The sequence below is a fragment of the Theropithecus gelada genome, chromosome 2 (genome assembly GCF_003255815.1).
Source record: "Theropithecus gelada isolate Dixy chromosome 2, Tgel_1.0, whole genome shotgun sequence".
NCBI classification, from domain to species: Eukaryota; Metazoa; Chordata; class Mammalia; order Primates; family Cercopithecidae; genus Theropithecus; species Theropithecus gelada.
The window spans coordinates 135,095,981-135,118,562 of NC_037669.1; the positions used below are offsets into that span (position 1 = coordinate 135,095,981).

The following is a 22,582-nucleotide window of genomic DNA, read 5'->3' on the forward strand; positions in this document are numbered from 1 at the left end:
TGTATTTCTCCCTCCATCTCCAATCTACCCTGACTCTCACGATTTCTCAGCACAAATTATGTTAAAATTATAATAAACAGAAAATACCACAAAGCATGTGTTAATATTAAATGGGCAGAAAATACCACAAAGCATGTGTTAATATTAATGACATGCACAGTCAGTCATTGCTTTACAACAGGGATACATTCCAAGAAATGTATCATTATGCAATTTTGTCATTGTGTGAACATCCTTGAGTGTACACAAACCAAGATGGTATAACCTACTACACACATAAGCTATATGATATAGCCTATTGTTCCTAGGCTACAAACCTATATAGAATGCTAATGTATTTAATAGTGTAGGTAATTGTAACACAATGGTAAGTATTTGCATATCTAAACATATCTGACCATAGAAAAGGTACAGTAAATATATGGTATTATAATCTTATAGGACCATCATTGTATACATGGTCTGTCACTGACCAAAATGTCATCACACAGAACATGAATATACAAAGAATTCTGTGCAAACTTTTTCTGTAAAATATCAATTCATGTCACTACCAGTAAGTTTATTCCTTTTCTTCACTATGCTCATTTCTATGTTTAGCTTCCTTCACTTTATATGCTGAGTCTTGGTATGACAACAAATTCCCTCTTAGTTTAGTTGTGTGCTAGCACCACCTCCCTATGCCTAAACTGTGCCCTCTTCACTTCTTGAGCTCCAAGAAGCAATCATCACACAGTGGCTGGGGCCTGACTAGACTGCTCTCCACAAGAGACATTCATATGGCCAAACCCCTCCTTGATGTTATCAAGGGAAAGCCACAATGATTTTTTTTCTAGCAACCATCACCTTGTTTCTTTTTTATGATTTAAAAAAATCTCCCAAAAAGTTACTTCCTGGGCCTAGTGGGTCTTCTAAGGAACCCCATCCATCAATTCCTTCAACCCCAGCCATCGACACAGACAGCTGAACTACTGTACTTACTGTACTATTAACCACAGTGTTATAAAGTATGAATATTTTATTTTCCTTCCTTTTCAGAAACTATTTTGTTACAAATAATCCAAGTATACATTAATTTGATAGGGCATTTTTGGAATTTGTTCCTTCTTGTGTTCAGTATTTTATTAAACACATTGTTTTTAGGAGTAGTTCATGGTCAACACAAACACTGGGTTGCTAAGCATTCTAAATATTTATATTTTTATGACGTTCATCCTTCTAAAATATAGGAACTGAAAATCATATATATCATAAAGTAAAAGAATCTGCTTACTTTTCAAAGATTATATACATATTATTTTAGTATTATAATTATAGATATACTATGTTTATGCTATAATTTTTGAAATTTCTGAAATGAAAGTAATTTTTACTTATTTATTTATTCATTTTGAGACAGGGTCTCACTCTGTCACCCAGGCTGGAGTGCAGTGGCATGATCATGGTTCACTGTAGCCTCAACTTTCCAGGCTTAGGTGATCTTCCCACCTCAGCCTCCCGAGTAGCTGGGACTACAGGTGTGTGCCAACACATTTGGATAATTTTTGTATTTTTTTGTGGAGACAAAGTTTCACCGTGTTGCCCAGGCTTAAAATTAATTTTTAAAAGAAATAGTGTTCTTGACTTTACATCATTTTCTTATCATGTGTTTTCCAATACTTCTTTCTCACTTATATCAAGCATAAGTACTTCAGCATTTCAAAGCTACTCAACTCTCTCTTTGAAGCTAAAATTAGTAATTTTGAGATACAACTTCAATATTGTTTCTTGTGGAGAGATAATAAAGAAACAAAGATAAGAAAAAAGTTCAAAGACTGTTTCACATTAAGTTACTGCATTTGAACTTTCAGGGAAAATTTTATATATGGATAGGTAAGTTTCTTACTGAAAGAAATCCTCCATATATTTAAAAATATTTTACAGGTTCTTCAATATATAATCTAGGCCAGCAAAGTGGGCAAGAAAAGCAGCAGTAAACTATTACCCACACAAGTAAATCACTGTCAAAAGAATCACAGAGAACACACCAGGGTCTTTATAATTCTTGTCATTTCTAATTCCTGCCATTTTGTGACACATCTACAGAGCACTGTTATCTTACAAGTTGTTTAATGTTCTTCATCTTACATAAGCATTTCTTTATAGTTGTCCATCTCTGTCACTGCCTTCTGAAGTTTTACTCCAAGTGCCTCTACTAGACATTGCAAATCTGAAATGACACAATGTATTTCATCTGATTAGTACATTTTAAGTGTCCAGATATTTTCAAAGTGTAAACCATATTCTTTCAATGTTGCTAGTCAGCTCCTGAAGAATAAGGCAGCTGCTTACTCCACTTTGCCTGTATGTCCATATGCAACTTGTCATTGACTACTCAGCCCTCCCCATCCTAACACCCCACAGACTTAGTGGGTTTTGACAGGCCCAATTTGTTGGCCTCTTTCTGCCCCCACCACCATGCTGATTTTCAAACAGCTAATAGGCTAAATTTTACTAAAGTTTTCAAATGAAATACATGTAGCTGACAAACATAAGAATTTCTGATCATGTGTCTTGTTTCTAAAACACTTGATTGCCTGAGCTCACTTTTGTGGTCTAGAACTGAGAAGCATGGCTGAGTCTTCCTGCTAGAACTAAAACAGACAAATCATGTGCCAGGCTCACAGTAAAGAACGTGTTAACTCTGGGTAGCATCTAAAAGGCATTTTAGTGACTTTCAAAACCAAGAGAATACAAGCAGGAAACTGGCTTCCATAGAGTCTTTAACTGGGGAATGCAAGCAGTATTTGAGGATGATTATTCAAGCAGCCCCGTCTAACAAGTGTGTGAATGCAGAACTGAAACTATAGCAGAAAAAACAAATGGCTTGAATTATCTGAGTCCTTCCATTGTCCTGTGCGTGGAAACTGTGATCTGAACCCCAGCCCCAGTGACAGCCCTTGCTGGTACGCTTTTTGAGAGTAAGTTATAATGTAAAACAAACTGATAGACTGGTTTGTTTCTTCAGAAAAAAAATGTTCAAAACACTGGAGTTGTAAAATTTCTATGTTCCATCTGTTCAGGTGTTTCAGTGACATATTTCAATAGTAAACTTTAAAATCTTTATGCATCCATACAAATACATAAAACTATACAAATCTGCATTCTTAACTTTATTTTACAAAGAGTTAGTTCCTTAAATTAGAAAATAAATTCACCCTAATGTTTTAATTAGTGTTTACCAGACATTTGTATAAACCTTTGTTTATCCAGTGCTTTTACATACATTAATTTTTGTTTTTTAGTTTACATGTTTTCTTGTTCTTATTACATTAAATATATCTATCTCTGAGAAGAGTTTGCTTAGCATCCCTGAAAGGAAGTTCTCATTTTTTAGGTCACCCATGGTAAAGAGAGGGAGGATTAGAGAGTATCTGCTACTGACCATATGGAAGTTTTGGATGATATAAATTCAGAGGATCAGACCAGCTGAATCAAAATTAAAATGTACATGTAAAAAATGTGTTAGATAATGGTGGGAGGATAGAGAAAGAGCCAGGTGAGTAGGGAGTCACGTTGAGGTGGGAGACAAAGGCATTCAGACTAGCATATGGCGTTTCCTATGGAAGGCAAGAGGGTCAGAACAGAAGCTGTGGTTACAGTCCAGGCACTAAAAAGATTTGACTCCAGTATGTTTTCAGAAATGTCTTGTTTATCAGACAGAGCAAACTTCCATATGCATCCATCCCATGTACATTTGTGTGCTCTTCTGTATGATTTCAAGTGGAAACTTTTAGTGTATACTTTGTTGCATATGTCATAATCACATCTGTGTATCCTTTGCTTCCTTTGAGTTATCCACGGATTCCACCAGTAAAGGTCTCTTCCCAGGCTGCACTATGACCTAAGGGAGATTTTCTTGCAACAATGCTTGTGGGTGGGCACTGAGTTCATTAAGGGGGGTGACATTTCTTCAGGATAGTAATCTGTCCTCTGTGGTTTGATAACAGGTTCAATTTTTTTTTTTCCTGTGGTATAGGCTTCTTATATGATTCAATTACAGGTACTTGCATGCTACTATTTGAATTTTCCATTTCCTCCAACAAGGAAACAATGAGAGGCTGCTGGAGGTAACTCATGTACATAAAGGGGCAGACCGTACCACCACCAGGCAGGATCCCCAGACTCTGTATTCTGTGCCAGGAGAAGGCAGCTGCCATCACTAGTGGCATGGACAGTGGCACGCCAAAGGGCTGCATGCCCAGAGAAGGGAGTGAGTATTTTTCATTATGGGCTAGAAGAAGGTATGCTCAGCCCTGGAGAGACTCTCCAGTTCAAGGATGGGAACTTCAGAGAGGAAGAATTCCCAGCCAAACGGGGTGAACTCCACTTGTTTACTGTGAGGTCTACTGGTTCCATCTGTATTCCATAAAACAAGCCTTCCCAGGTCTGAAAAAACTTATTAGGTAATAGTGTAGAGTAGATGACCCATACTTGTTAGGTTTTATTGATTTCATATAATTTCATGTAGAGTCACAACTACTAAGAAAACTCTAAGGATCAGAGTAATTAACTTATCGAAGGTCACTCAGCTAGTTAAATCCCACAATTCAAACTCAGGTCTTCCTGATCCCAAAGTTCTTATCTCTCTCACACTTGAAATATAAACTCTTGAAATATAAAAGCTGCAAGAGAATATGATACTTGTCCATAAAAGTGTGGTAAGTGTGGCTACAAATCTATTACCATATTCCCAGAATCCTTAAAGAGGTATACTTAAGACAAGTGAAAAGAATTACTTAACAATGAAATATGTAGTAAACTGGTAGAATTTCTAACTCCAAAAGGTGGTTTAGATTTTAGTTTTAGAAATCTTAAATATATATTATAGTTAATAAAAATATTAATACAATTATGGTGTTACTGTGACTGATTCTATGAGAAGATTTCATCAGAGAGAACAATCACACCTTACTATTAAATGGCCCCTGGTGCTTTTGTCAGGATATGATCCTAAACTAGATGAAGCATAGGTCTGAGCCCATATGATAAATTTTATGTTATTACTTCTAAATGCAGTTATAAATTAAAAGGAAGACTTATCTTAAAATGAACTTCAAAGAACTGGTACTTGATATGTGGATTTTATGCAGTTAATTTTCAATTACCTGAGAATTAGTAGAATAATAGACAGTAAAAATGGCAGCTAATTCAAAGCTTTGCTGTTCTGAATGAAATATACATCCTACTAGTTCACTATAGGTTCCTGTAGACTAGTCTGGTCCTTTTGTTTTTAGAAGCAGAGTGCCCAGTTCCTGTCCTTAATAAATAAAGAAACACAGGATAAGCTGCAGAGAGATTAAGCCACCTGCACAAAACAGCTCCTTCAGTTTCTGAGGCAAGGAGTTGTTGAATAAGTTATTGTTCTGCCCAGTCCTTCTCTATAAAGAAATTCGACTTTAATTTTCTGTCACTCAGCATGACATTGGATTGTGAGGCACAAGGCCCTAAATGCCCACAAAAATAAAGGAAGTCTTGGCTTTAAACACCATGCAGATGTAAGGCAGAACCCATGGAAACAATCCAAAATTTACAACAGCAAATTCTACTATGATGTGACTGTGTTCTTTGCAGATATTAAATAAGAAGTAAATGATTTTAAATGAACAAGACAAAAAGAGTTCTTAGCCTCTCTTCATATGAAGCCAGCTGTTTGCTGGATAGCATTACACAGGCATCAGATTTGGGATAATCAGTCATTTAAGAGAATCCTGCTATTCCTAAAGGATTCTAGAAACCACAAACATAAAAGGCATTCATAATTAGCTATTTTATAGGCTGACATGCAACTTTATAGTCACTTGGAGGACATATTAAGTTAGTATAATGTTTGAGAAAACAATAACTAAAACCTATATAGTGGAAAGATATTTCAAACTTAAAACTTACTGGATAAAGAAAATACAAAACATTAAAAAATCTGGTTCAAAGTGCTATATGGAGGAAAATGATTTCAGGTTAAAGTAGCATAATGGAAGAACAAGCAGGCAGATGAACTGGCACCCAGAGAACAGGGAAATTTTTTTTTTTTAATGTAAAATAGAAGGCTGTACTTTTTTGTTTTAGAGGTAATTGAAGACAAGGAAAAACAAGAACTCAACACTGGTTGTGACAGGATAGTTTAAAGGTGTCATGCATGAGCTCTTTAGAGTGCCAGACTGCTTAATTTCAAATCCTGGCTCTCCTTCTTGTTAACTGTATGACTTTAGGCACTCCAGTTTCATTATCTGTAAAATAGTCACTATCATACAGGACTGTTGTGAGAATTGAATCACTTAATATATGGAAAGAAGGGGAATTGTTGCAGGTACATTGGGAATAACACACACATGTTAGCTATTATCACTGGTGGTGGCATTAAGGCTACTCTTCCACTTCTGCCCTGAATCTCATCACTTCTTACCTTGAGGACATGTTGTTTTTGCACTTGGACCTGGTGTCACCAGTAGCTATCTTTGTATGGGGAGGAGTAAAAATGGAAATGTTAATTGTCTTTTCCTTCTTTAACAATCTATAGTGCAACTATGGCAAAATGTTAAAACTTGTTAAATATGGATGATAGGTACACACACATGTTGTATTATTCTATTTTTCTGTTAAAAAAATTTATAGGTATATTAATTAGAGAGGGGCGTTGCTGGCATGGTTCAAGGATGAAGCATGTTTTGTACTACAGAGTCTAATCGACTCTGTTTTATGTGCCCAAAGTACAAAAGAAAACAAACAAAAAAGGGCAAGAAAGCTTTTTGGAGGGTGGTGGGGAGATAAAGTTTGAAACAGCAATTAAAGACAACCCATTTGACTCCATGAAGAGGGAGCAGAAAAACTGAATTGCAGCTGGAGGTGAACACGGTAACGAGGAGGGTTGTCTGTTTTGTTTTGTTTTTAATATGGGTGAAACTGAGATGTTTATTTTCATTTGGGAATGATCCATTCTAGAAAGCATTTATGCTTGTGAATTTAATGTCTACCTTCTAACCTGCATCTTACATGTGAAAACATTATCTGTTTTGAAGGTGTTTTAAAAATTACACAAATCAGGTTAAACTACAAGTCTCATTTTAACTCTTATTCTTTTTAGTCAACATTATGTTTTTTCAGACCTATCCATGTAGTTACATGTAGATATGATTCATTCTGCTCTGACTGCTATATAATATTTCATCATGTGCACATACCACATTTTACTTATCCAGTCCCATACTGATAGAACCTAGGTTACCTGAAACCTTGTCACCACAAATAATCCTGCAACGAAAGTTTTTTACCCAACTTCTTGTGTACTTATAGGACAGTTTGTCTGCAGTATGTCTCCAGGGCAGTATTAGGTATAAGTATGAGATCATGGGCATACACATAAATACTGCCAAATGGTTCCCAAAATGGAGGCGCTACCTTACATTCCTACCTCACTGAATAAAGGCTCCTGCTTTATAACATTCATTAGAAGCAGCTAATATTCATTAGAAACAGCTATTTTTCTAATTTTTGCCAATCTGAAGAATACAAAGTAGTGTTTTTGGCTTAACTTGCAGTTCTCTGCTTCCTACTGGAGCTGAGCACCTCACCTTATACTTCTTGGCCATTCATGACTCCCCTTTTATGATTTACCTTTTCCTCAGTCTCTTTTCTATCCATTCCAATTGAGCTTTCTTTTTCACTCCTCCACAGAAACAGCTCTTTTCAAGGTGATGAATGACGCTCTATATTGGCAATTTCAAAATTTAATTCTCTATTCTTATCAAATTCAAACATTATGCAGCATGTGACCCAGTTATTTTCTCTCTGTTGGCAATGCTCTGGCTATCTTCTCGGTTTCTATTGATTATTCTTATTCTTAGGTTCACTCTAAATGCTGGGAAGCACAAGGAGCTCAGTCCCTAGCCCTTTTCTCTACCTGCATTATCTCCCAAGATAATCTCATCTAGTTTCGTGGCTTCGAATAGTATCTATATATGGGTGTCTTCCATCATCATCATCATCATCACAGCTAATAAATATGGAATACTTACTATATACCAGGTACTATATCCTAAGTGCTTTACACTTATTGAATCCTTTCAGTGTAAACTTACTAGAATGTAAGTTTCACAAGAACAGGAACCTTATCTGTTATAGTCATAGTGCTTGAGATATGGAAGTTGCTTAAAAAATAATCATTGAAAGAATGAATAAAACTTTGCAGACTTTAGAAATAAGAGTGTCAGCAAACATGTTTAGAATTAAGTGCCTAAGATTAAAATACAGTACGTGAAACAAAAACAGTTCTGCAGTTTTCAATGATACTATCTGGTATGTGTCTTGGCATTAAAATGTAACTTTCTTATTTGTTATTTTATTTCAATAGACACTTATTAAACACCTACTCTATGTAGCTAGGTTTCATATTAGTTAGATTCAGTGTACAAATATAATTAAGATATATTTATTTGTCCTTATATAAATAATAAGTGCCTCATTTGGCCTTGGCGAATGATAAATTAATCTTTTAAATAACAAATTAATAACTCATTTAAACTAAAGTGTTTTATTTCTTCACTATTTTAAATTATTTTATTTTTCACTATTTTAAATTATTTTATTCACTGTTTAAATTATTTAAATTAAGTTTAAATTATTTTATTTAAATTATTTTATTATTAAAATACAATATTATTTTATCTGCTTAGATTCAGTGTATAAATATCATTAAGATATATTTGTCCTTATATAAATTACAATCAAGTGCCTCATTTGGCCTTGGTGAATGATAAATTAGTCTTTTAAATAACAAATTAATAACTCATTTAAACTAAAATCTGTTTTTCTTTTCACTATTTAAATTATTTTATTTATCTGTTTTATTTTTTCACTATTTTAAATTATTTATTTAGTTAGGTTAGTTAATTACATGATTGAAATTGTGAGATTTCTAATAAAATATAACTGACCTGAATAAACAAAATCAGTCTGCTGCATTAGATATAATTTATACATATATATTATCATATGACAGTTTGATGAGCCCTTTACAAAAGTAATATCTCATTTAAAATTTTATAATGAGCATTCAGAGTAAGCCTTTGCACATGCAAAAATATATATCAATAATAGAAGAAATTCTTTAATAAGTACTTAACTATGTCAATATCAAATTAACATATTTTAACTTTAGCAAACATTTTTCAAAGTTCAAGTGGTAATACAGCCAGTTAGAGAATTCATTTTATTTTAGGGTTTATATTTTAGAGGTTTAATTTACATCTATTTTGAAACAAGTATTCTTGAAGTACATTTAACATTTCCTGCATTATCCCAGAAGGGACTAAAATAGTATATGGAGATTTTATAAATCAGATGCTAGAATAGATGTGGATATATAATTTAAAAGATGCAATTCAATACAGATGTAGTTACATTAAAATCAGAAAATTATTTTGCTGTGTGTAGGGACAGAAGGGGAGAGGGGATTAAATCGAGCTAAGGAGATAATCAGAATATTTAAAATTTATAAATGAATTACATTCTAATATTAACGACCAACACTTTTACTTCAGAATTGTTCATGCAAAAAATGCTTCTAAGTTTCTACTGTATTTTTTTTTATCTGAACATTAAAACAACCCAATATAACATGAAGATAATTATAATTTATAGGGACCTATATGATAAATTATGAAAGGATAAGAAAGGAATTTTAAAATTCTAGTTTCTGTGTGTGTGTGTATGTATGTTTATCATGATTATATTATTTAACCACTCTAGACTGGCAAAATGAATGTAATACTTTACCTATAACATAGGAATAATACTGATGGATTTAGAAACTTTTCTGAATGTTTTAGAGCAGTATTTTGTTGTTTCAAATTTTGCATAAAATCACACAATCACATGTATTTATAAGTTATAACAAGATTTTTCAAGACCACAAAATGGATATGGACAGCCTAGAGCAAACAAAGTAGGAAGGGACACGGACCTACAATGAAATCAACAGAATATTAGCTGAAAACATTTAGGGAATAAAGAAGAAAAGACGTAGGGTTAATAATAAAGTAAATTAATAAATAAAAGAGAAGTTTAGATCTAATAATATTTAGGACATTTTCCAATAGTGTTACAGAACTACATAAACATCAACTTCTTTTAATGAATCAGTGTATTTCATAATCAGAGATCATGCTTACAGAGATTCCTGTATGCAGGGCTAATTCTGTGCAAAACTGAAGGCGATGGAGTGTATCTTTAGACACCCAGAGTATGGACTCTTCTTTCTGCACACTTTTTCTCTGTGCTAGGATGGCAGTAAAATAGGCAAAAGACAAGGAGTTTTCTCCTTACCTTCTAAAGAGTCTTTTCATGCTACAAAACTACTCTGAACTAATTGCAGTCTTAAGAATTAATTCTATAGCACAATTACATAATATAAAAGTAAAAAGCAACAAAACAACACAAACATGTTTTACAGTTTTATGACTAAAGGAATTCTAAGGCAATACCCAGAGATATGTAAAAATTTAATTATGACGATGTTTATTGTAATATTTTAATAAAAAGAGTGAGAACAACTATCTAATAATAGGGTAAGATCAAATAAATTATGATTAATCCAAACAAAAGAATACTTTGAATATTTTTGACTTGGAAAGATTTCATAACAGAGAGAATAGGAAGGGAGAAGGGTAGGGATAATAAAACTCTTTTATCCCAATTTTATAAAAATATATATTCAAAAAATAAAGTCTAGAAGGATCCACATCAAATGTTTATAATTCTATCTGAAAGTTGGAATTTCCTAATCAATAGTGAACATGACTTATTTTGGTAAGGGAAAACAAAAAAACCATCATATTGAAGCAGCCTAATACTAAACATACTCATACCCATCTTATAACTCATCTTGTAAGCCGTCATCAGGTGTCCACTTTCCTCTAGACCTCTCTGCCTTCCCCACATAAAAGCTTATGTTTACTATCAGGCAGGCTGGAAGTGGCCTGATACAGTAGGTCACTCTGAAGCATATATTAATGATAACAATGTATATGCTTTGGTGCTCCTAGGCAGTGGAAATCTGGCAGTAAAGTTCCGGAATCAGGTCCCAGTTCTGCTGATTAGTAGTTGTGTAGCCCTCGGCAAATGACTGAATTCCTCTAGGCCTTAGTAATTTCATTTGTAAACTGGAGATAATAAAAGTGCTTAACCCAGGAGGGTGATAGTAAGGGGGTACCTATGGCTGACATATTTCAAGTGGTACGTGAATGTCAGCTGCTATTTAGATTATAGTAGGAAATCTACCTGAACTCATAGGAATTATTATTTTAATGATGTTAAAATAGTACCAGTGATTAGCTAGTGGGAGAGAGATGTTAGAGATGCTGCCAAGAGGTAAGAGACATTGGACCACAGGGTGGGAGTATGGGGAGAGATCATTAATTCCTCACTTAGACAGTGTCACTGTTATTCATGCTGTCAGCCCATAATGTGGATGATCTGTAAATGTCCATGAGCAGCAGTTATGTTCTGTGCCTGGGTGAGTCCATGTGTAAAAGAGTGTCTGTGTGTGTAGGGAGGGTGTGCCCATGTAGGTGTTAGGGAAGGGGCAGATTAAAGCTCCTTTCTATTCACTGCTTAGCTGAGGTTTCCCTGAGGATGAATCATGCTTAGTATAGAAGCCATGTATGACAGAGAAGACAGAACATTTATCATAGTTGTTCCTGATTAAGCCTAGTGTTAATCATATGACAGATGCCTAATAAATATTGCTGAATGACTAAATAAATTGGAAACTGGTATCTGAATGAGCAGGAGGAGACTTAATATTGGGATGGGATGATATAGACATCTCACGCTACAAGTATATATAATGGGATAAAGAATGAAAGGGGAAAACTATCTGAGAGAGGTGAATTTAGGAAATCAGGCAAAGATCAGAACCCATAGAATTTAAAAAATGAGGTCTAAAATTTATTCCCAAGGTCCTATGGTACAGTTAAAGAAAAGGCAAATAAAATGATAGGGCTAAAATCTAGCCTTAGAATAAGAAAATGATGTTGGAGGTAAAGAACAAGGAGAGAAGGTTGCAATGGCAAAAATGAAAAATGACCAGAGATTGAACCAGAATTATAGCTATCTCAAAGGAGAGAAAGGAGTCTCAGAGGAATGACATCCATTATAAGGAGTAGATGCCTATGATCATTATAGAAAATTCCTCTACGATTCAAACATTAATAAAATGGAGATGATACATAAAACACTGGTAATCTTTAGATGAAAGCTCAATGTTGGGAGCAAATGAAAAGGCAAGAAAACAAAGATAATCTTAGACGACGACTCTAGTGATCAAAGATCAAAGGCTTCTACAGGAGATCCCTTTATTAGACTCACATTTCCATGGTGATCAGGTTCTAAAAAAGACTTCTTAGAATTTTAGTTAATACTATCTGGCTTGCAATTTGTCTAGAGATCAGGCTAAACTTTTTGTCCATCTACTTTTGGGCACAGAAGCAGCCCACAGTCATCAATTATCAAGTTGGTCTCTTTTAAGGGTTGTTGGATTTAATACAACTAAAAATAATAACAAATTTCCTTGGTTTTCTGTTTGCAAAATCAGCACTTTCCCTTTTTATTTGAAGCCAAGGTCACATTATTCCAACTAAAGTTCAATGGTTCAAAAGGAATCGTAAAAGCTGGTCAAGTCCCCATAGTGAGCGCTCTCTGAAAATCAGACCTTGCAAGTAAGGTCCTAGTGGATCTGCGTTCATAGACTTCTCTATCTGCCATACAAACAGATGACTCCTGAATTAAACATAGGCACTCCCTTCTTCAGTAACCTTTTCTAAGAGCAGGGTTACAGCTAATCAAGGCTGACTAGAAAATAAACAAGTCGAGGTGAGTAGACCTTTGGGCAAAGAGATATTAAAATGTATAGTTTTCTTCTGAAATTAAAGTAGTATTTAAAGAAATGTGAATGCTTTTATACAAAATATAATCATTTGGTTTGCTATCACACCAGGAAAGTCACTTTAAAATACATTTGAATATATAGTCCTTTAGGTGATCCTACATTTTATCTTGCCTATTCTAACGTATTACGGTAGGTAAGAAAAGCTAGCATATTCCCACTTTACAGATGAAGTAACTGAGTCAAAGAAATTAATAACTTATTTTAAGGGCCTATAAAAGGCTTAAACAGTACCAGAAAGCAGAAGTGTTTGGATCCCAGTTCAATATTTTTTCCAACTGATTGCCAATGATTTTCCTTCCACCTGCTAGAATAAAATATCCTTTACTTTTTGTCAGCAGTCACAAATATTGGAAGACAGAGTTCAAATAAGTCACATCAGCATTCAGCTTATTTTTAATATTCTTCCTTAAATTTATTTTACCAACTTTCAAATTTATTCCAAGTGAAAAAACTTTTGACGTTTTTATTTTAGTAAGCTGTTCGGTATAGTAAATAACACAAATAATTTAATAAAATTATTTTGCATATAACATTTTTACATCCTAATTGATGTCACATTCATTTTGTGACTTGAGTCACAAGCTACTAAACAAGCTACTAATTAAGGAATGCAGTACTTACACATGCTACAACATGGATGAAACTCACAAACATTATCCTAAGTGAAAGACGCCACACACAAAAGACCACATATTATATGGTTCTATTTGTATAAAATGTTCAGAATAGGTAGCTCTATACAGACAGAAACTGAGTTAAGGATTGTTGGAAAGGGGCAGGAGTATAAGGGGAGTGGCTGTTGATGGGCCACAAAGTTTCTTTTTGGTGTGAAAGAAATCTCCTAAAATTTGGCTATATTGATGATCACACAACTCTGCAAATATCCCAAAAACCACTGAATTGTATACTTAAAGTGGGTGAATTTTGTAATTTGTGAATTTTATCTCTATAAAGCTGTTTTAAAAAATTCAATTAGGATGTAAAAATGTTACATGCAAAATAATTTTATTAAATTATTTGTGTTATTTACTATACCGAACAGCTTACTAAAATAAAAAAGTCAAAAGTTTTTTCACTTGGAATAAATTTGAAAGTTGGTAAAATAAATTTAAGGAAGAATATTAAAAATAAGCTGAATGCTGAAGTGACTTATTTGAACTCTGTCTTCCAATATTTGTGACTGCTGACAAAAAGTAAAGGACATTTTATTCTAGCAGGTGGAAGGAAAATCATTTAAGTAGACTGACTGTGGGTCACAATGACCTCTGAGAGGATTATATAATTGAGATAAATTGTGCATTTTGGAAGTTATTAGTGTGAGCTAAACATAAAATTACAGAACTTAGGTAAATAAATCTTTAAAAGGAAACAAAAAATTTGATCTTCAAATTTTTGCTGTATATGTTGGCTTTTCTATGAAAAAATCAAATTTTGGCATTAAGAGTTAGGTTATTATTGATAGCTCATTATTTACTCTTAAACGGCTATTAAACTATAGGCACCAGAATTAACACATGTATTTAAATTTTTGCTCTCTATTTCAAGACAGAAATAAAGGGAAAATGTGGAGAAAACAAAGTTGAAAGTTTTTCATGTAGAAAAGCAATGATCACAAAAACCGTATACTTGGCCCAGGAACGATGGCTCACGCCTGTAATCCCAGCACTTTGAAAGGCTGAGGAGGGCAGATCACCTGAGGTCAGGAGTTTGACACCAGCCTGGCCAACATGGTGAAACCCTTTCTCTACTAAAAATACAAAAATTAGCCGGGCATGGTGGCACATGTCTGTAATCCCAGCTACTCAGGAGGCTGAGGCACGAGAATCACTTGAATCTGGTAGGTGGAGGTTGCAGTGAGCCGAGATCGCGCCACTGTACTCTGGCCTGGGCAACAGAGTGAGATTCCATCTCAAAAACAAAACAAAACAAACAAACGAAAACCATATATTTGAATCAAAGTTGAAACTTTTCAATGGTGATTTACAAGGAAAAAAGTAACAAAATGTGAAAAATATGAGCATTTACTTAACTTTGGAAACAAGAAAATGGCATCAGAGTTAGAATAAGAATCATAGCATATCAGAGCCCAAAGGGCCTTCCAAGGTCTTAGTCCTATCCATTCATTGCCTAGGTGTGGACACATATTCATTAAGGATAAATGGCATGTCAGAGTCACCTGCCTAATGTGTGGGAGGGTCATCATGTTCTGATTCTTGGCCTAGCATGCTTTCAACTAATACCACATTGGAGAGAACACGGGTAGGGGGTTGAAAGGCACAACAGAGAGATATTTACATAGTTTGAAATGAAGAAAGATAAAATTTATTCTAAAAGTGAATTCAAAAGTAAGAAATATGGGAATATAAAATATTAGAACAGCTTTTAAAGTATATTATAAGCACAGGTTAAAAAATTCAGGTGTAAAATATATATTTCATGTTAGTTTAAAAAAAGGATAACATGTTAACCCATTTTTTAGGAGAGAGAACCTAAGAAAGAATAATGAACAACAAAGGGCATGGATAATAAAAGGCCACAGTATAGAAATTCAAGTGAAATGAATGAAGGGATTGCAATATTCAGGGGAAATGGATAGCACAGAGTTTGAACTATCTGAAGAAAAAAAGGCAGGGTGGTGGGATAGAAGGTGGGGCAGAGAATTAGGCCAGGAACACAGAAAGGAAGATGTTCAATTAGTACTACAAAAGAAACCTTATTGTGATACTTAACACTTAAAGCTAGTTCTACAACTGCAGAGAAGCTGGTAAAATGGCTTATAGGAAGGAGTATATAAACAATGCAAATGCTTAGAATTGAACTTACGATTATTAATTAAAATAAGCCATTTAGAAAGTTCATAACAAAAAGTGAATTTAAGTGATTTCTAATATATTGTTTAAACAAACAATTATTTTCTTAAAAACAACAAAAGAAAGAGGAGATGAGTGGTGTATCAGTCTGCCCTTATTTGATTTGCCCAAAGAAAATCTAAAATACTATATCCATTATGTTAACCTGATGATTTATCTGGGGAGAAGATATTCACTGTAATGTATTGTTTTTTCCTTTTCTCAAAAGGTTAACATGATATCCGAAAAGACTTTAATAAGCTGGAAAAGCTATGAATGATACTTATCAAGATAACAAAATCTTACAGACATAAATCAGCTAATAACAAAAGTAAGGCATGCATTTAAAAGAAAGCAGATTAAGAAGATGGCTGAAGTTCATTAAAATTATGAAAGTAAAGGTCATAAGATGGTAGAGAAAGTAAAGCCAAACAAAACGATTTGAATGGGAACATAATTGGAACTAGAGAAATTTACAGGGGACAAAAAAATACTTTGTTGAGAATCACTAAAGTTAAGAGTACCCATACATAAAACCAGTGTGAAGCTAGGAGGTGAGAAGTCTTGTGAAGACCCATGAAGAGTTGAAGGACACCTGCAGACTAGAAGTCAAAGTGAAGAGAAGGCCCATTGGCTGGCATGCCGGAGATGTCCAATAAATACTTGCTGAAAAAATGAAATCAGTTCCAGGACATGGTCAGCCCAAGGTCAATAGATGGGAATATCTATTGCGGTTAGAAGCTAGTGAATAGGTTAATAGATAGTAGGCAGAGATAAAATCAGGTTATAACAAGTAGGAAATAGGTAGTAGGAAAGGAGTAAAGGGGCAGGCTTGGGGCACTGGAGGTGGGAAAATCAGGAAAGTCCCTCGTGGACCCTAGAGACAAGAAGAAAGTTATAATTACTTTGCAATAAAACACTGCAAAATCTGAGATGGAAACATTGCTGCCTTTCCTGAACTTGTAGTTCTATAGTCTTTCTAAACCACTGTAAATACTTTTGCCAGGTGAATTGGGAAGAAAAATACGTTGGTATAATCAGTTCACCAGAAAGATATTTGTGCATAAAGCAAGAAGTACACTTGTGAACACGTTTCTAAATGTTTTGACAATTTCTATATGGGGACTCTGATATGGCAACGAGTAAGATTGTTGGTTGTTAAAACAAAACAAAACAAAAAACAAAAAAACCAACCTGGTACCCTTCACAGATAGATACGTAGTGAAGTGGTATTTATCATCGCTAGTTGAAAATAGGGCTAATAATCCTGTCCACTTCTGACCTATTGATTTTAAATGGTTTCAACCAAGAGAAATATAACAGCCTTTCAAAATGTTTTCTCTGTTATCACAGCTTGGGTGTTATCCATGGTGTAAATCTATTCAACACCAGTAGCAAAAATGAAACCCTAATTTAGTCTTGAAATTATATGGAGTCAGGCATGGTGGCTCATGCTTGAGGCCAGGAGTTTGAGGTTACAGTGAGCTATGATCATGTATTCCAGGCTGGGTGAGAGAACAAGACCCTGTCTGTAAAAGGACAGAGAGAAAGGAAATTAAATAAATAAATAAATAAATAAATAAATAAATAAATAAAAATAGCTCTTTGCTCTGCAATTACACTGCCTTTTAGAAGAGTCTGTATTCTATCTACAACTGCATAATCTAGATATGAAGACTGAAAACATCCTAAAAGTACAGAGAACACTGATCTACACTATACGTTTGCTTTGGATATAGACTGGACTTAATAAAGGTAAAGTCTTTTTTTTTTTTTTTTTTTTTTTGAGACGGGTCGCCCACTCGCTCTGTCGCCCAGGTTGCAGTGCAGTGGCGGGATCGCCGCTCACTGCAAGCTCCGCCTCCCGGGTTCATGCCATTCTCCTGCCTCAGCCTCCCAAGCAGCTGGGACTACTTGCGCCCGCCACCATGCCCGGCTAATCTTTTGTATTTTTAGTAGAGTCGGGGTTTCACTGTGTTAGCCAAGATGGTCTCGATCTCCTGACCTCCTGATCCGCCTGCATTGGTCTTTCAAAGTGCTGGGATTACAGGTGTGAGCTACCGCGCCCAGCCAAGGTAAAGTCTTAATGAGTATAAAAACTGTGGCTAATTATTGTACTGCATTGTTCTAAGGAGTTTTGTGGGTTTTTTTTTTTTTTTTTTTTTTAACTCTAGGAGGTAGAATGTGAGCTAAATCTTGAAAGACATGTTGGGTGATTTTTTTTTCTTTTTTGAAAAAAGTTTATTGTTAAAACACCATCAGAAAAAAATTTGAAGAGGAAAAAAATCACTCCTTTCCATCATCCAAAATTTACTTTCATATTTCCATGTTTCCTTCTGGTTTCTGTTCACAAATACATCTATTTTGCTGTAACTGTAATTATATTACACATATAATTTTGTGGATTCTTTTTACACTGTAACATAATCATAAGCGTGTTTCTATGTTGATGCCCAGTGGTCATATTGTCATTTTAAAAGTCTGGGTAATGTCCTAAATGTTGGCATGTGATAATGTATTACTCCTATTATTAGTGTTGGGCATAAATTAGTTCTAATTATTCACTATTATAAATGTGATCTTTCCACAAAAATAATTTTTTCTTCTGATTGTTTTCTAAGTATAAATTATCAAAAAGGAGATTACTAATTACAAACATTTCTATGGGCTGAAAAAAGTACAGCAATAATTTCCATCACCAAATGAAGGAAAACTTTACCATTAAAGTCTCTATACTAATTTAAAAGGTAGCATTTTATTTAGTTAGTTATTAGTAATTGAACATTTTGTGTTTATTATGTGTTTTTCCTGTGTTAATGGTCTGTTTCTGTCTATCACCCATTTGCTTGGGGTCTTGGAGTTTCCTTACACAGTTGAATAAATCCTTTACATGGTGTGAATTTTAATACTTTGTATATCATAAATGATACAAATACTTTTTTGTCTGTCGCTGTTTTTAGGTTGTTTGGCAGATTTGAACTCAAAAATTCTACCTTTTAAATAGACAAATTCTATTAATGTCACTTTATGTACCCATTCTTCCTACCACCCACTTCCCTCAAATACTCACAGCCCCAGATGTGGTCACACAACTTTGAAAAACACTGTCCCACCTTAAATTCTTAGAAGACTTGCTAGGTCAATGGTCTACTTTTGTAAGTGGGGGAGGTATCCCCCTCTTTTTTGGTTAAGAAAAAGAGTTACCTTAATACAGCTATAAAAATCCTATATGGAAATATTTATAGATATGTATATAAATACACATATATATTTCTTTTCTCTGTAATCTGAGGGGACCAAAAGAAATAACACTGTAGTATTAATAAGTACAGCTAGCACCCAGATCTTAGTTTTGAATACTGTTTGCCAATAAAAGGAAACAAAGTTTCTTGGAGAAATGACTGATTCTAGGACTGGGGCAGGAAATATACAAAATGAGCTTTTACTGTACAGCCAGAAAGTCAGAAATGTTTTAAAAAGAAACCCACATTGATGGGAATATACCCATGGCACACAGGAACCAACAAAAAGGATTTCCAATGGCCAAAGTTGGAAATTTTACACAAAAATATACACGAAGCATGTACTATTGGTTTATAACCTAAGTATAAAATAAATACCCATGAGTCCATGCTCATATAAATAATAAACTAATAAATGGGGAGAAGAGATGGAATCTCCTACGCAGAAGCATTTCATATAATTTATGTAGATACTCCTCCCTACAGGAGAGGGAGCATAACTTCCCACTCAAGTCTGGGATGTATGTAGATAGAGCTTCCTTCCAAAAAGTGCAGTATGGAAAGGGGGAAAGGAGAAACTTTACTGTGGAGAAACCAAGCACTACCTTAACCAGGTGATTAAAGTCAATATCAATAGTCAAAAATCATGTTGATTATATTTACTTTTGACAAGATATGATAAAAATGGCACTTTGCCTTCGTGTTTTTCTTCCCCCAAACCCATAATTCCAATTTAAATATGAGAAAAACATCAGATAAATCTAGTAGAAGGACATCCTACAATATACCTGACCACTACACCTTCAAGCCATCAAGGATATCAAAAACAAGGAAAAGTTTGAGAAACTGTCACAGTCAAGAGGAGACTAAGAAGATATGACAACTCAATGTAATATGTTTATCCTAAATGGAATCCAGGAACAGAAAAAGAACTCTGAATAAACTATGGACTGTAGTTAATAATAATTTGTTGGGGGAGGGGTCAAGATGTCCCATTAGAAGCGGCTGCAGTTTGTGGCTCTCACAGAGAGGAATGAAAATGGTGAATTAATTCAGCACCTACAACTGAAATATCCAGGTTCTCACATAGGGGCTGACTAGGTAGACAACTCACCCTATGGAGAAGGAGGAAAAGCAGCGTGGGGTGATGGCCTACCTGGGAGTGGGAGTGGCGCAGAACCAAAGAAAACCCCATCCTTAGCCAAGCGAAGTGGTGAGTGATTGTATGACCCTGCTCAGGAAACCACACTTCTCCCATGGATCAGGAGATCCTCTCCTGAGCCCAAGTCACCAAGGCCCTGGGTCGGATACACAGAGCTATGTGGAGTCTCAGCAGAACAGTTGCTCAGGCACACACAGAGGCTTAGGAATTTTACATACTCCAGCCCCAGGAATCTCGGTAAGGCACGAGATCTTTCTGTACATTCCCCTAGTAAGGTGGCTAAATGTGGAGAGTCAAGAGGCATCGTTCTGTGGGCCCCACTTCCATGGCACTTCACACATTAAGACCCACTGGCTTTGAACTCCAGCCAGCCAGCAGCAACAGGCTGGAGACTGCCTGTGATGGGATCAAGTTCCTGGGGCAAGGAGTGGCTGCCATTTCTGCAGTTAGTCAACTTAGCCGTTCTAGCCTGTACACACCAGGGAGTCCAGGTATCAGGACAAGGAGGAGTCCCCCATAACACAGCACAGTTGCTGTACCAATTCGTGCCCAGACTGCTTCTTTAAGTGGACCCGGATCCATTCCTCCTCACTGGGTGGGGCCTCCATGCAGGAATTTCAGCAACTCTTGCCAGGGTTATATGGATAGAACTCTGATCTCTCCCTGGGACAGAGCTTCTCGTGGGAGGGGCAGCTGCCGTTTCTGTGGTTCAGCCAACTCAACCATACAAGACTGCAGGCTCTGGAGATTCCAGGTGGTCCGTACAAGGAGGGGTCCCCCACTACGTAGCACAACCAAAAAAGCAGCCAGACTGCTTCTTTAAGTGGGTCCCTGATCCAGTTCCTCCTGACTGGGTGAGACCTCCCAAAAGGGTCTCCAGATACTTCCTATAGGAGCATTTGGGCTGCCAACAGGTCAGTAAACCCCCTGGGATGGAGCTCACAGAATAAGGAGCAGGCTGCCATATTAAATGTCTCGCAGCGTTCACTGGTAATACCTCCAGGTACAAGAAAAACTGAGGCAACTAGGGTCTGGAGCAGACCCCCAGCAAACTGGAAGATTGGTCTGTTAAAAGAAAAATAAACAAGCAGAATACAATAACAACAACAACAAAATCAACAAAAATGACCCCACATAAACCCTACTGAAAGCTTAGCAACCTCAAAAATCAAAGGTAGATAAGCCCACAAAGATGAGGAAGTATCAACACAAAAAATGCTAAAAACTCAAAAAGCCAGAGTGCCTCTTCTCCTTCAAATGACCATAACACCTCTCCAGCAAGGGCACAGAACTGGGCTGAGGCTGAGATGGCTAAATTGACAGAAGTAGGGTTCAGAAGGTGAGTAATAACGAACTTCACTGAGCTAAAGGAGCATGTTATAACCCAATGCAAAGAAGCTAAGAATCATGACAAAACAATACAGGAGCTGATAACCAGAATAGCCAGTTTAGAGAGGAACATAACTAACCTAATGGAGCTAAAAAACATAACATGAGAACTTCATAATGAAATCATAAGTATCAATAGCAGAACAGACCAAAGGGAGGAAAGAATCTCAGAGCCTGAAGACCATCTTTCTGAAACAAGACAGATACACAAGAATAGAGAAAAAAAATAAAAAAGAATAAACAAAAGCTTTGAGAAATATGGGATTATGTAAAAAGACTGAACCTATGACTGACTGGGGTACCTGAAAGAGGCAGCAAGAATGGAACCAAGTTGAAAAACATACTTCAGGGGGGGCAGAGCAAGATGGCCGAATAGGAACAGCTCCAGTCTCCAACTCCCAGCGCGAGCAACACAGAAGACCGGTGATTTCTTCATTTTCAACTGAGGTACTGGGTTCATCTCACTAGGGAGTGCTGGACAATCGGTGCTGGTCAGCTGCTGCAGCCCGACTAGCGAGAGCTAAAGCAGGGCAAGGCATCGCCTCACCTGGGAAGCGCAAGGGGGAAGGGAATCCCTTTTCCTAGCCAGGGGAACTGAGACACACAACACCTGGAAAATCAGGTAACTCCCACCCCAATACTGCGCTTTAAGCAAAGGAGCACACCAGGAGATTATATCCCACACCTGGCCGGGAGGGTCCCACGCCCACGGAGCCTCCCTCATTGCTAGCACAGCAGTCTGCAATCTAACCGCAAGGCAGCAGCGAGGCTGGGGGAGGGACGCCCACCATTGCTGAGGCTTAAGTAGGTAAACAAAGCCGCTGGGAAACTCGAACTGGGTGGAGCTCACAGCAGCTCAAGGAAACCTGCCTGTCTCTGTAGACTCCACCTCTGGGGACAGGGCACAGCTAAACAACAACAACAACAACAACAAAAAAGCAGCAGAAACCTCTGCAGA

General features: G+C 36.0%; 1 protein-coding gene and 1 pseudogene across 1 annotated transcript in view; both read right to left on the reverse strand.

Moving 5' to 3' along the window:
- LEKR1 (leucine, glutamate and lysine rich 1) overlaps positions 1-22,582 on the reverse strand; it is a 225,258-nt gene that overhangs the window by 63,489 nt on the left and 139,187 nt on the right. The window contains exon 7 of the mRNA XM_025376590.1: positions 2,128-2,209. Coding sequence (XP_025232375.1) covers positions 2,128-2,209 — 82 coding nt within the window. The remainder of the gene's footprint in view (positions 1-2,127; positions 2,210-22,582) is intronic.
- Positions 3,578-4,496, reverse strand: LOC112618934 (annotated as a pseudogene).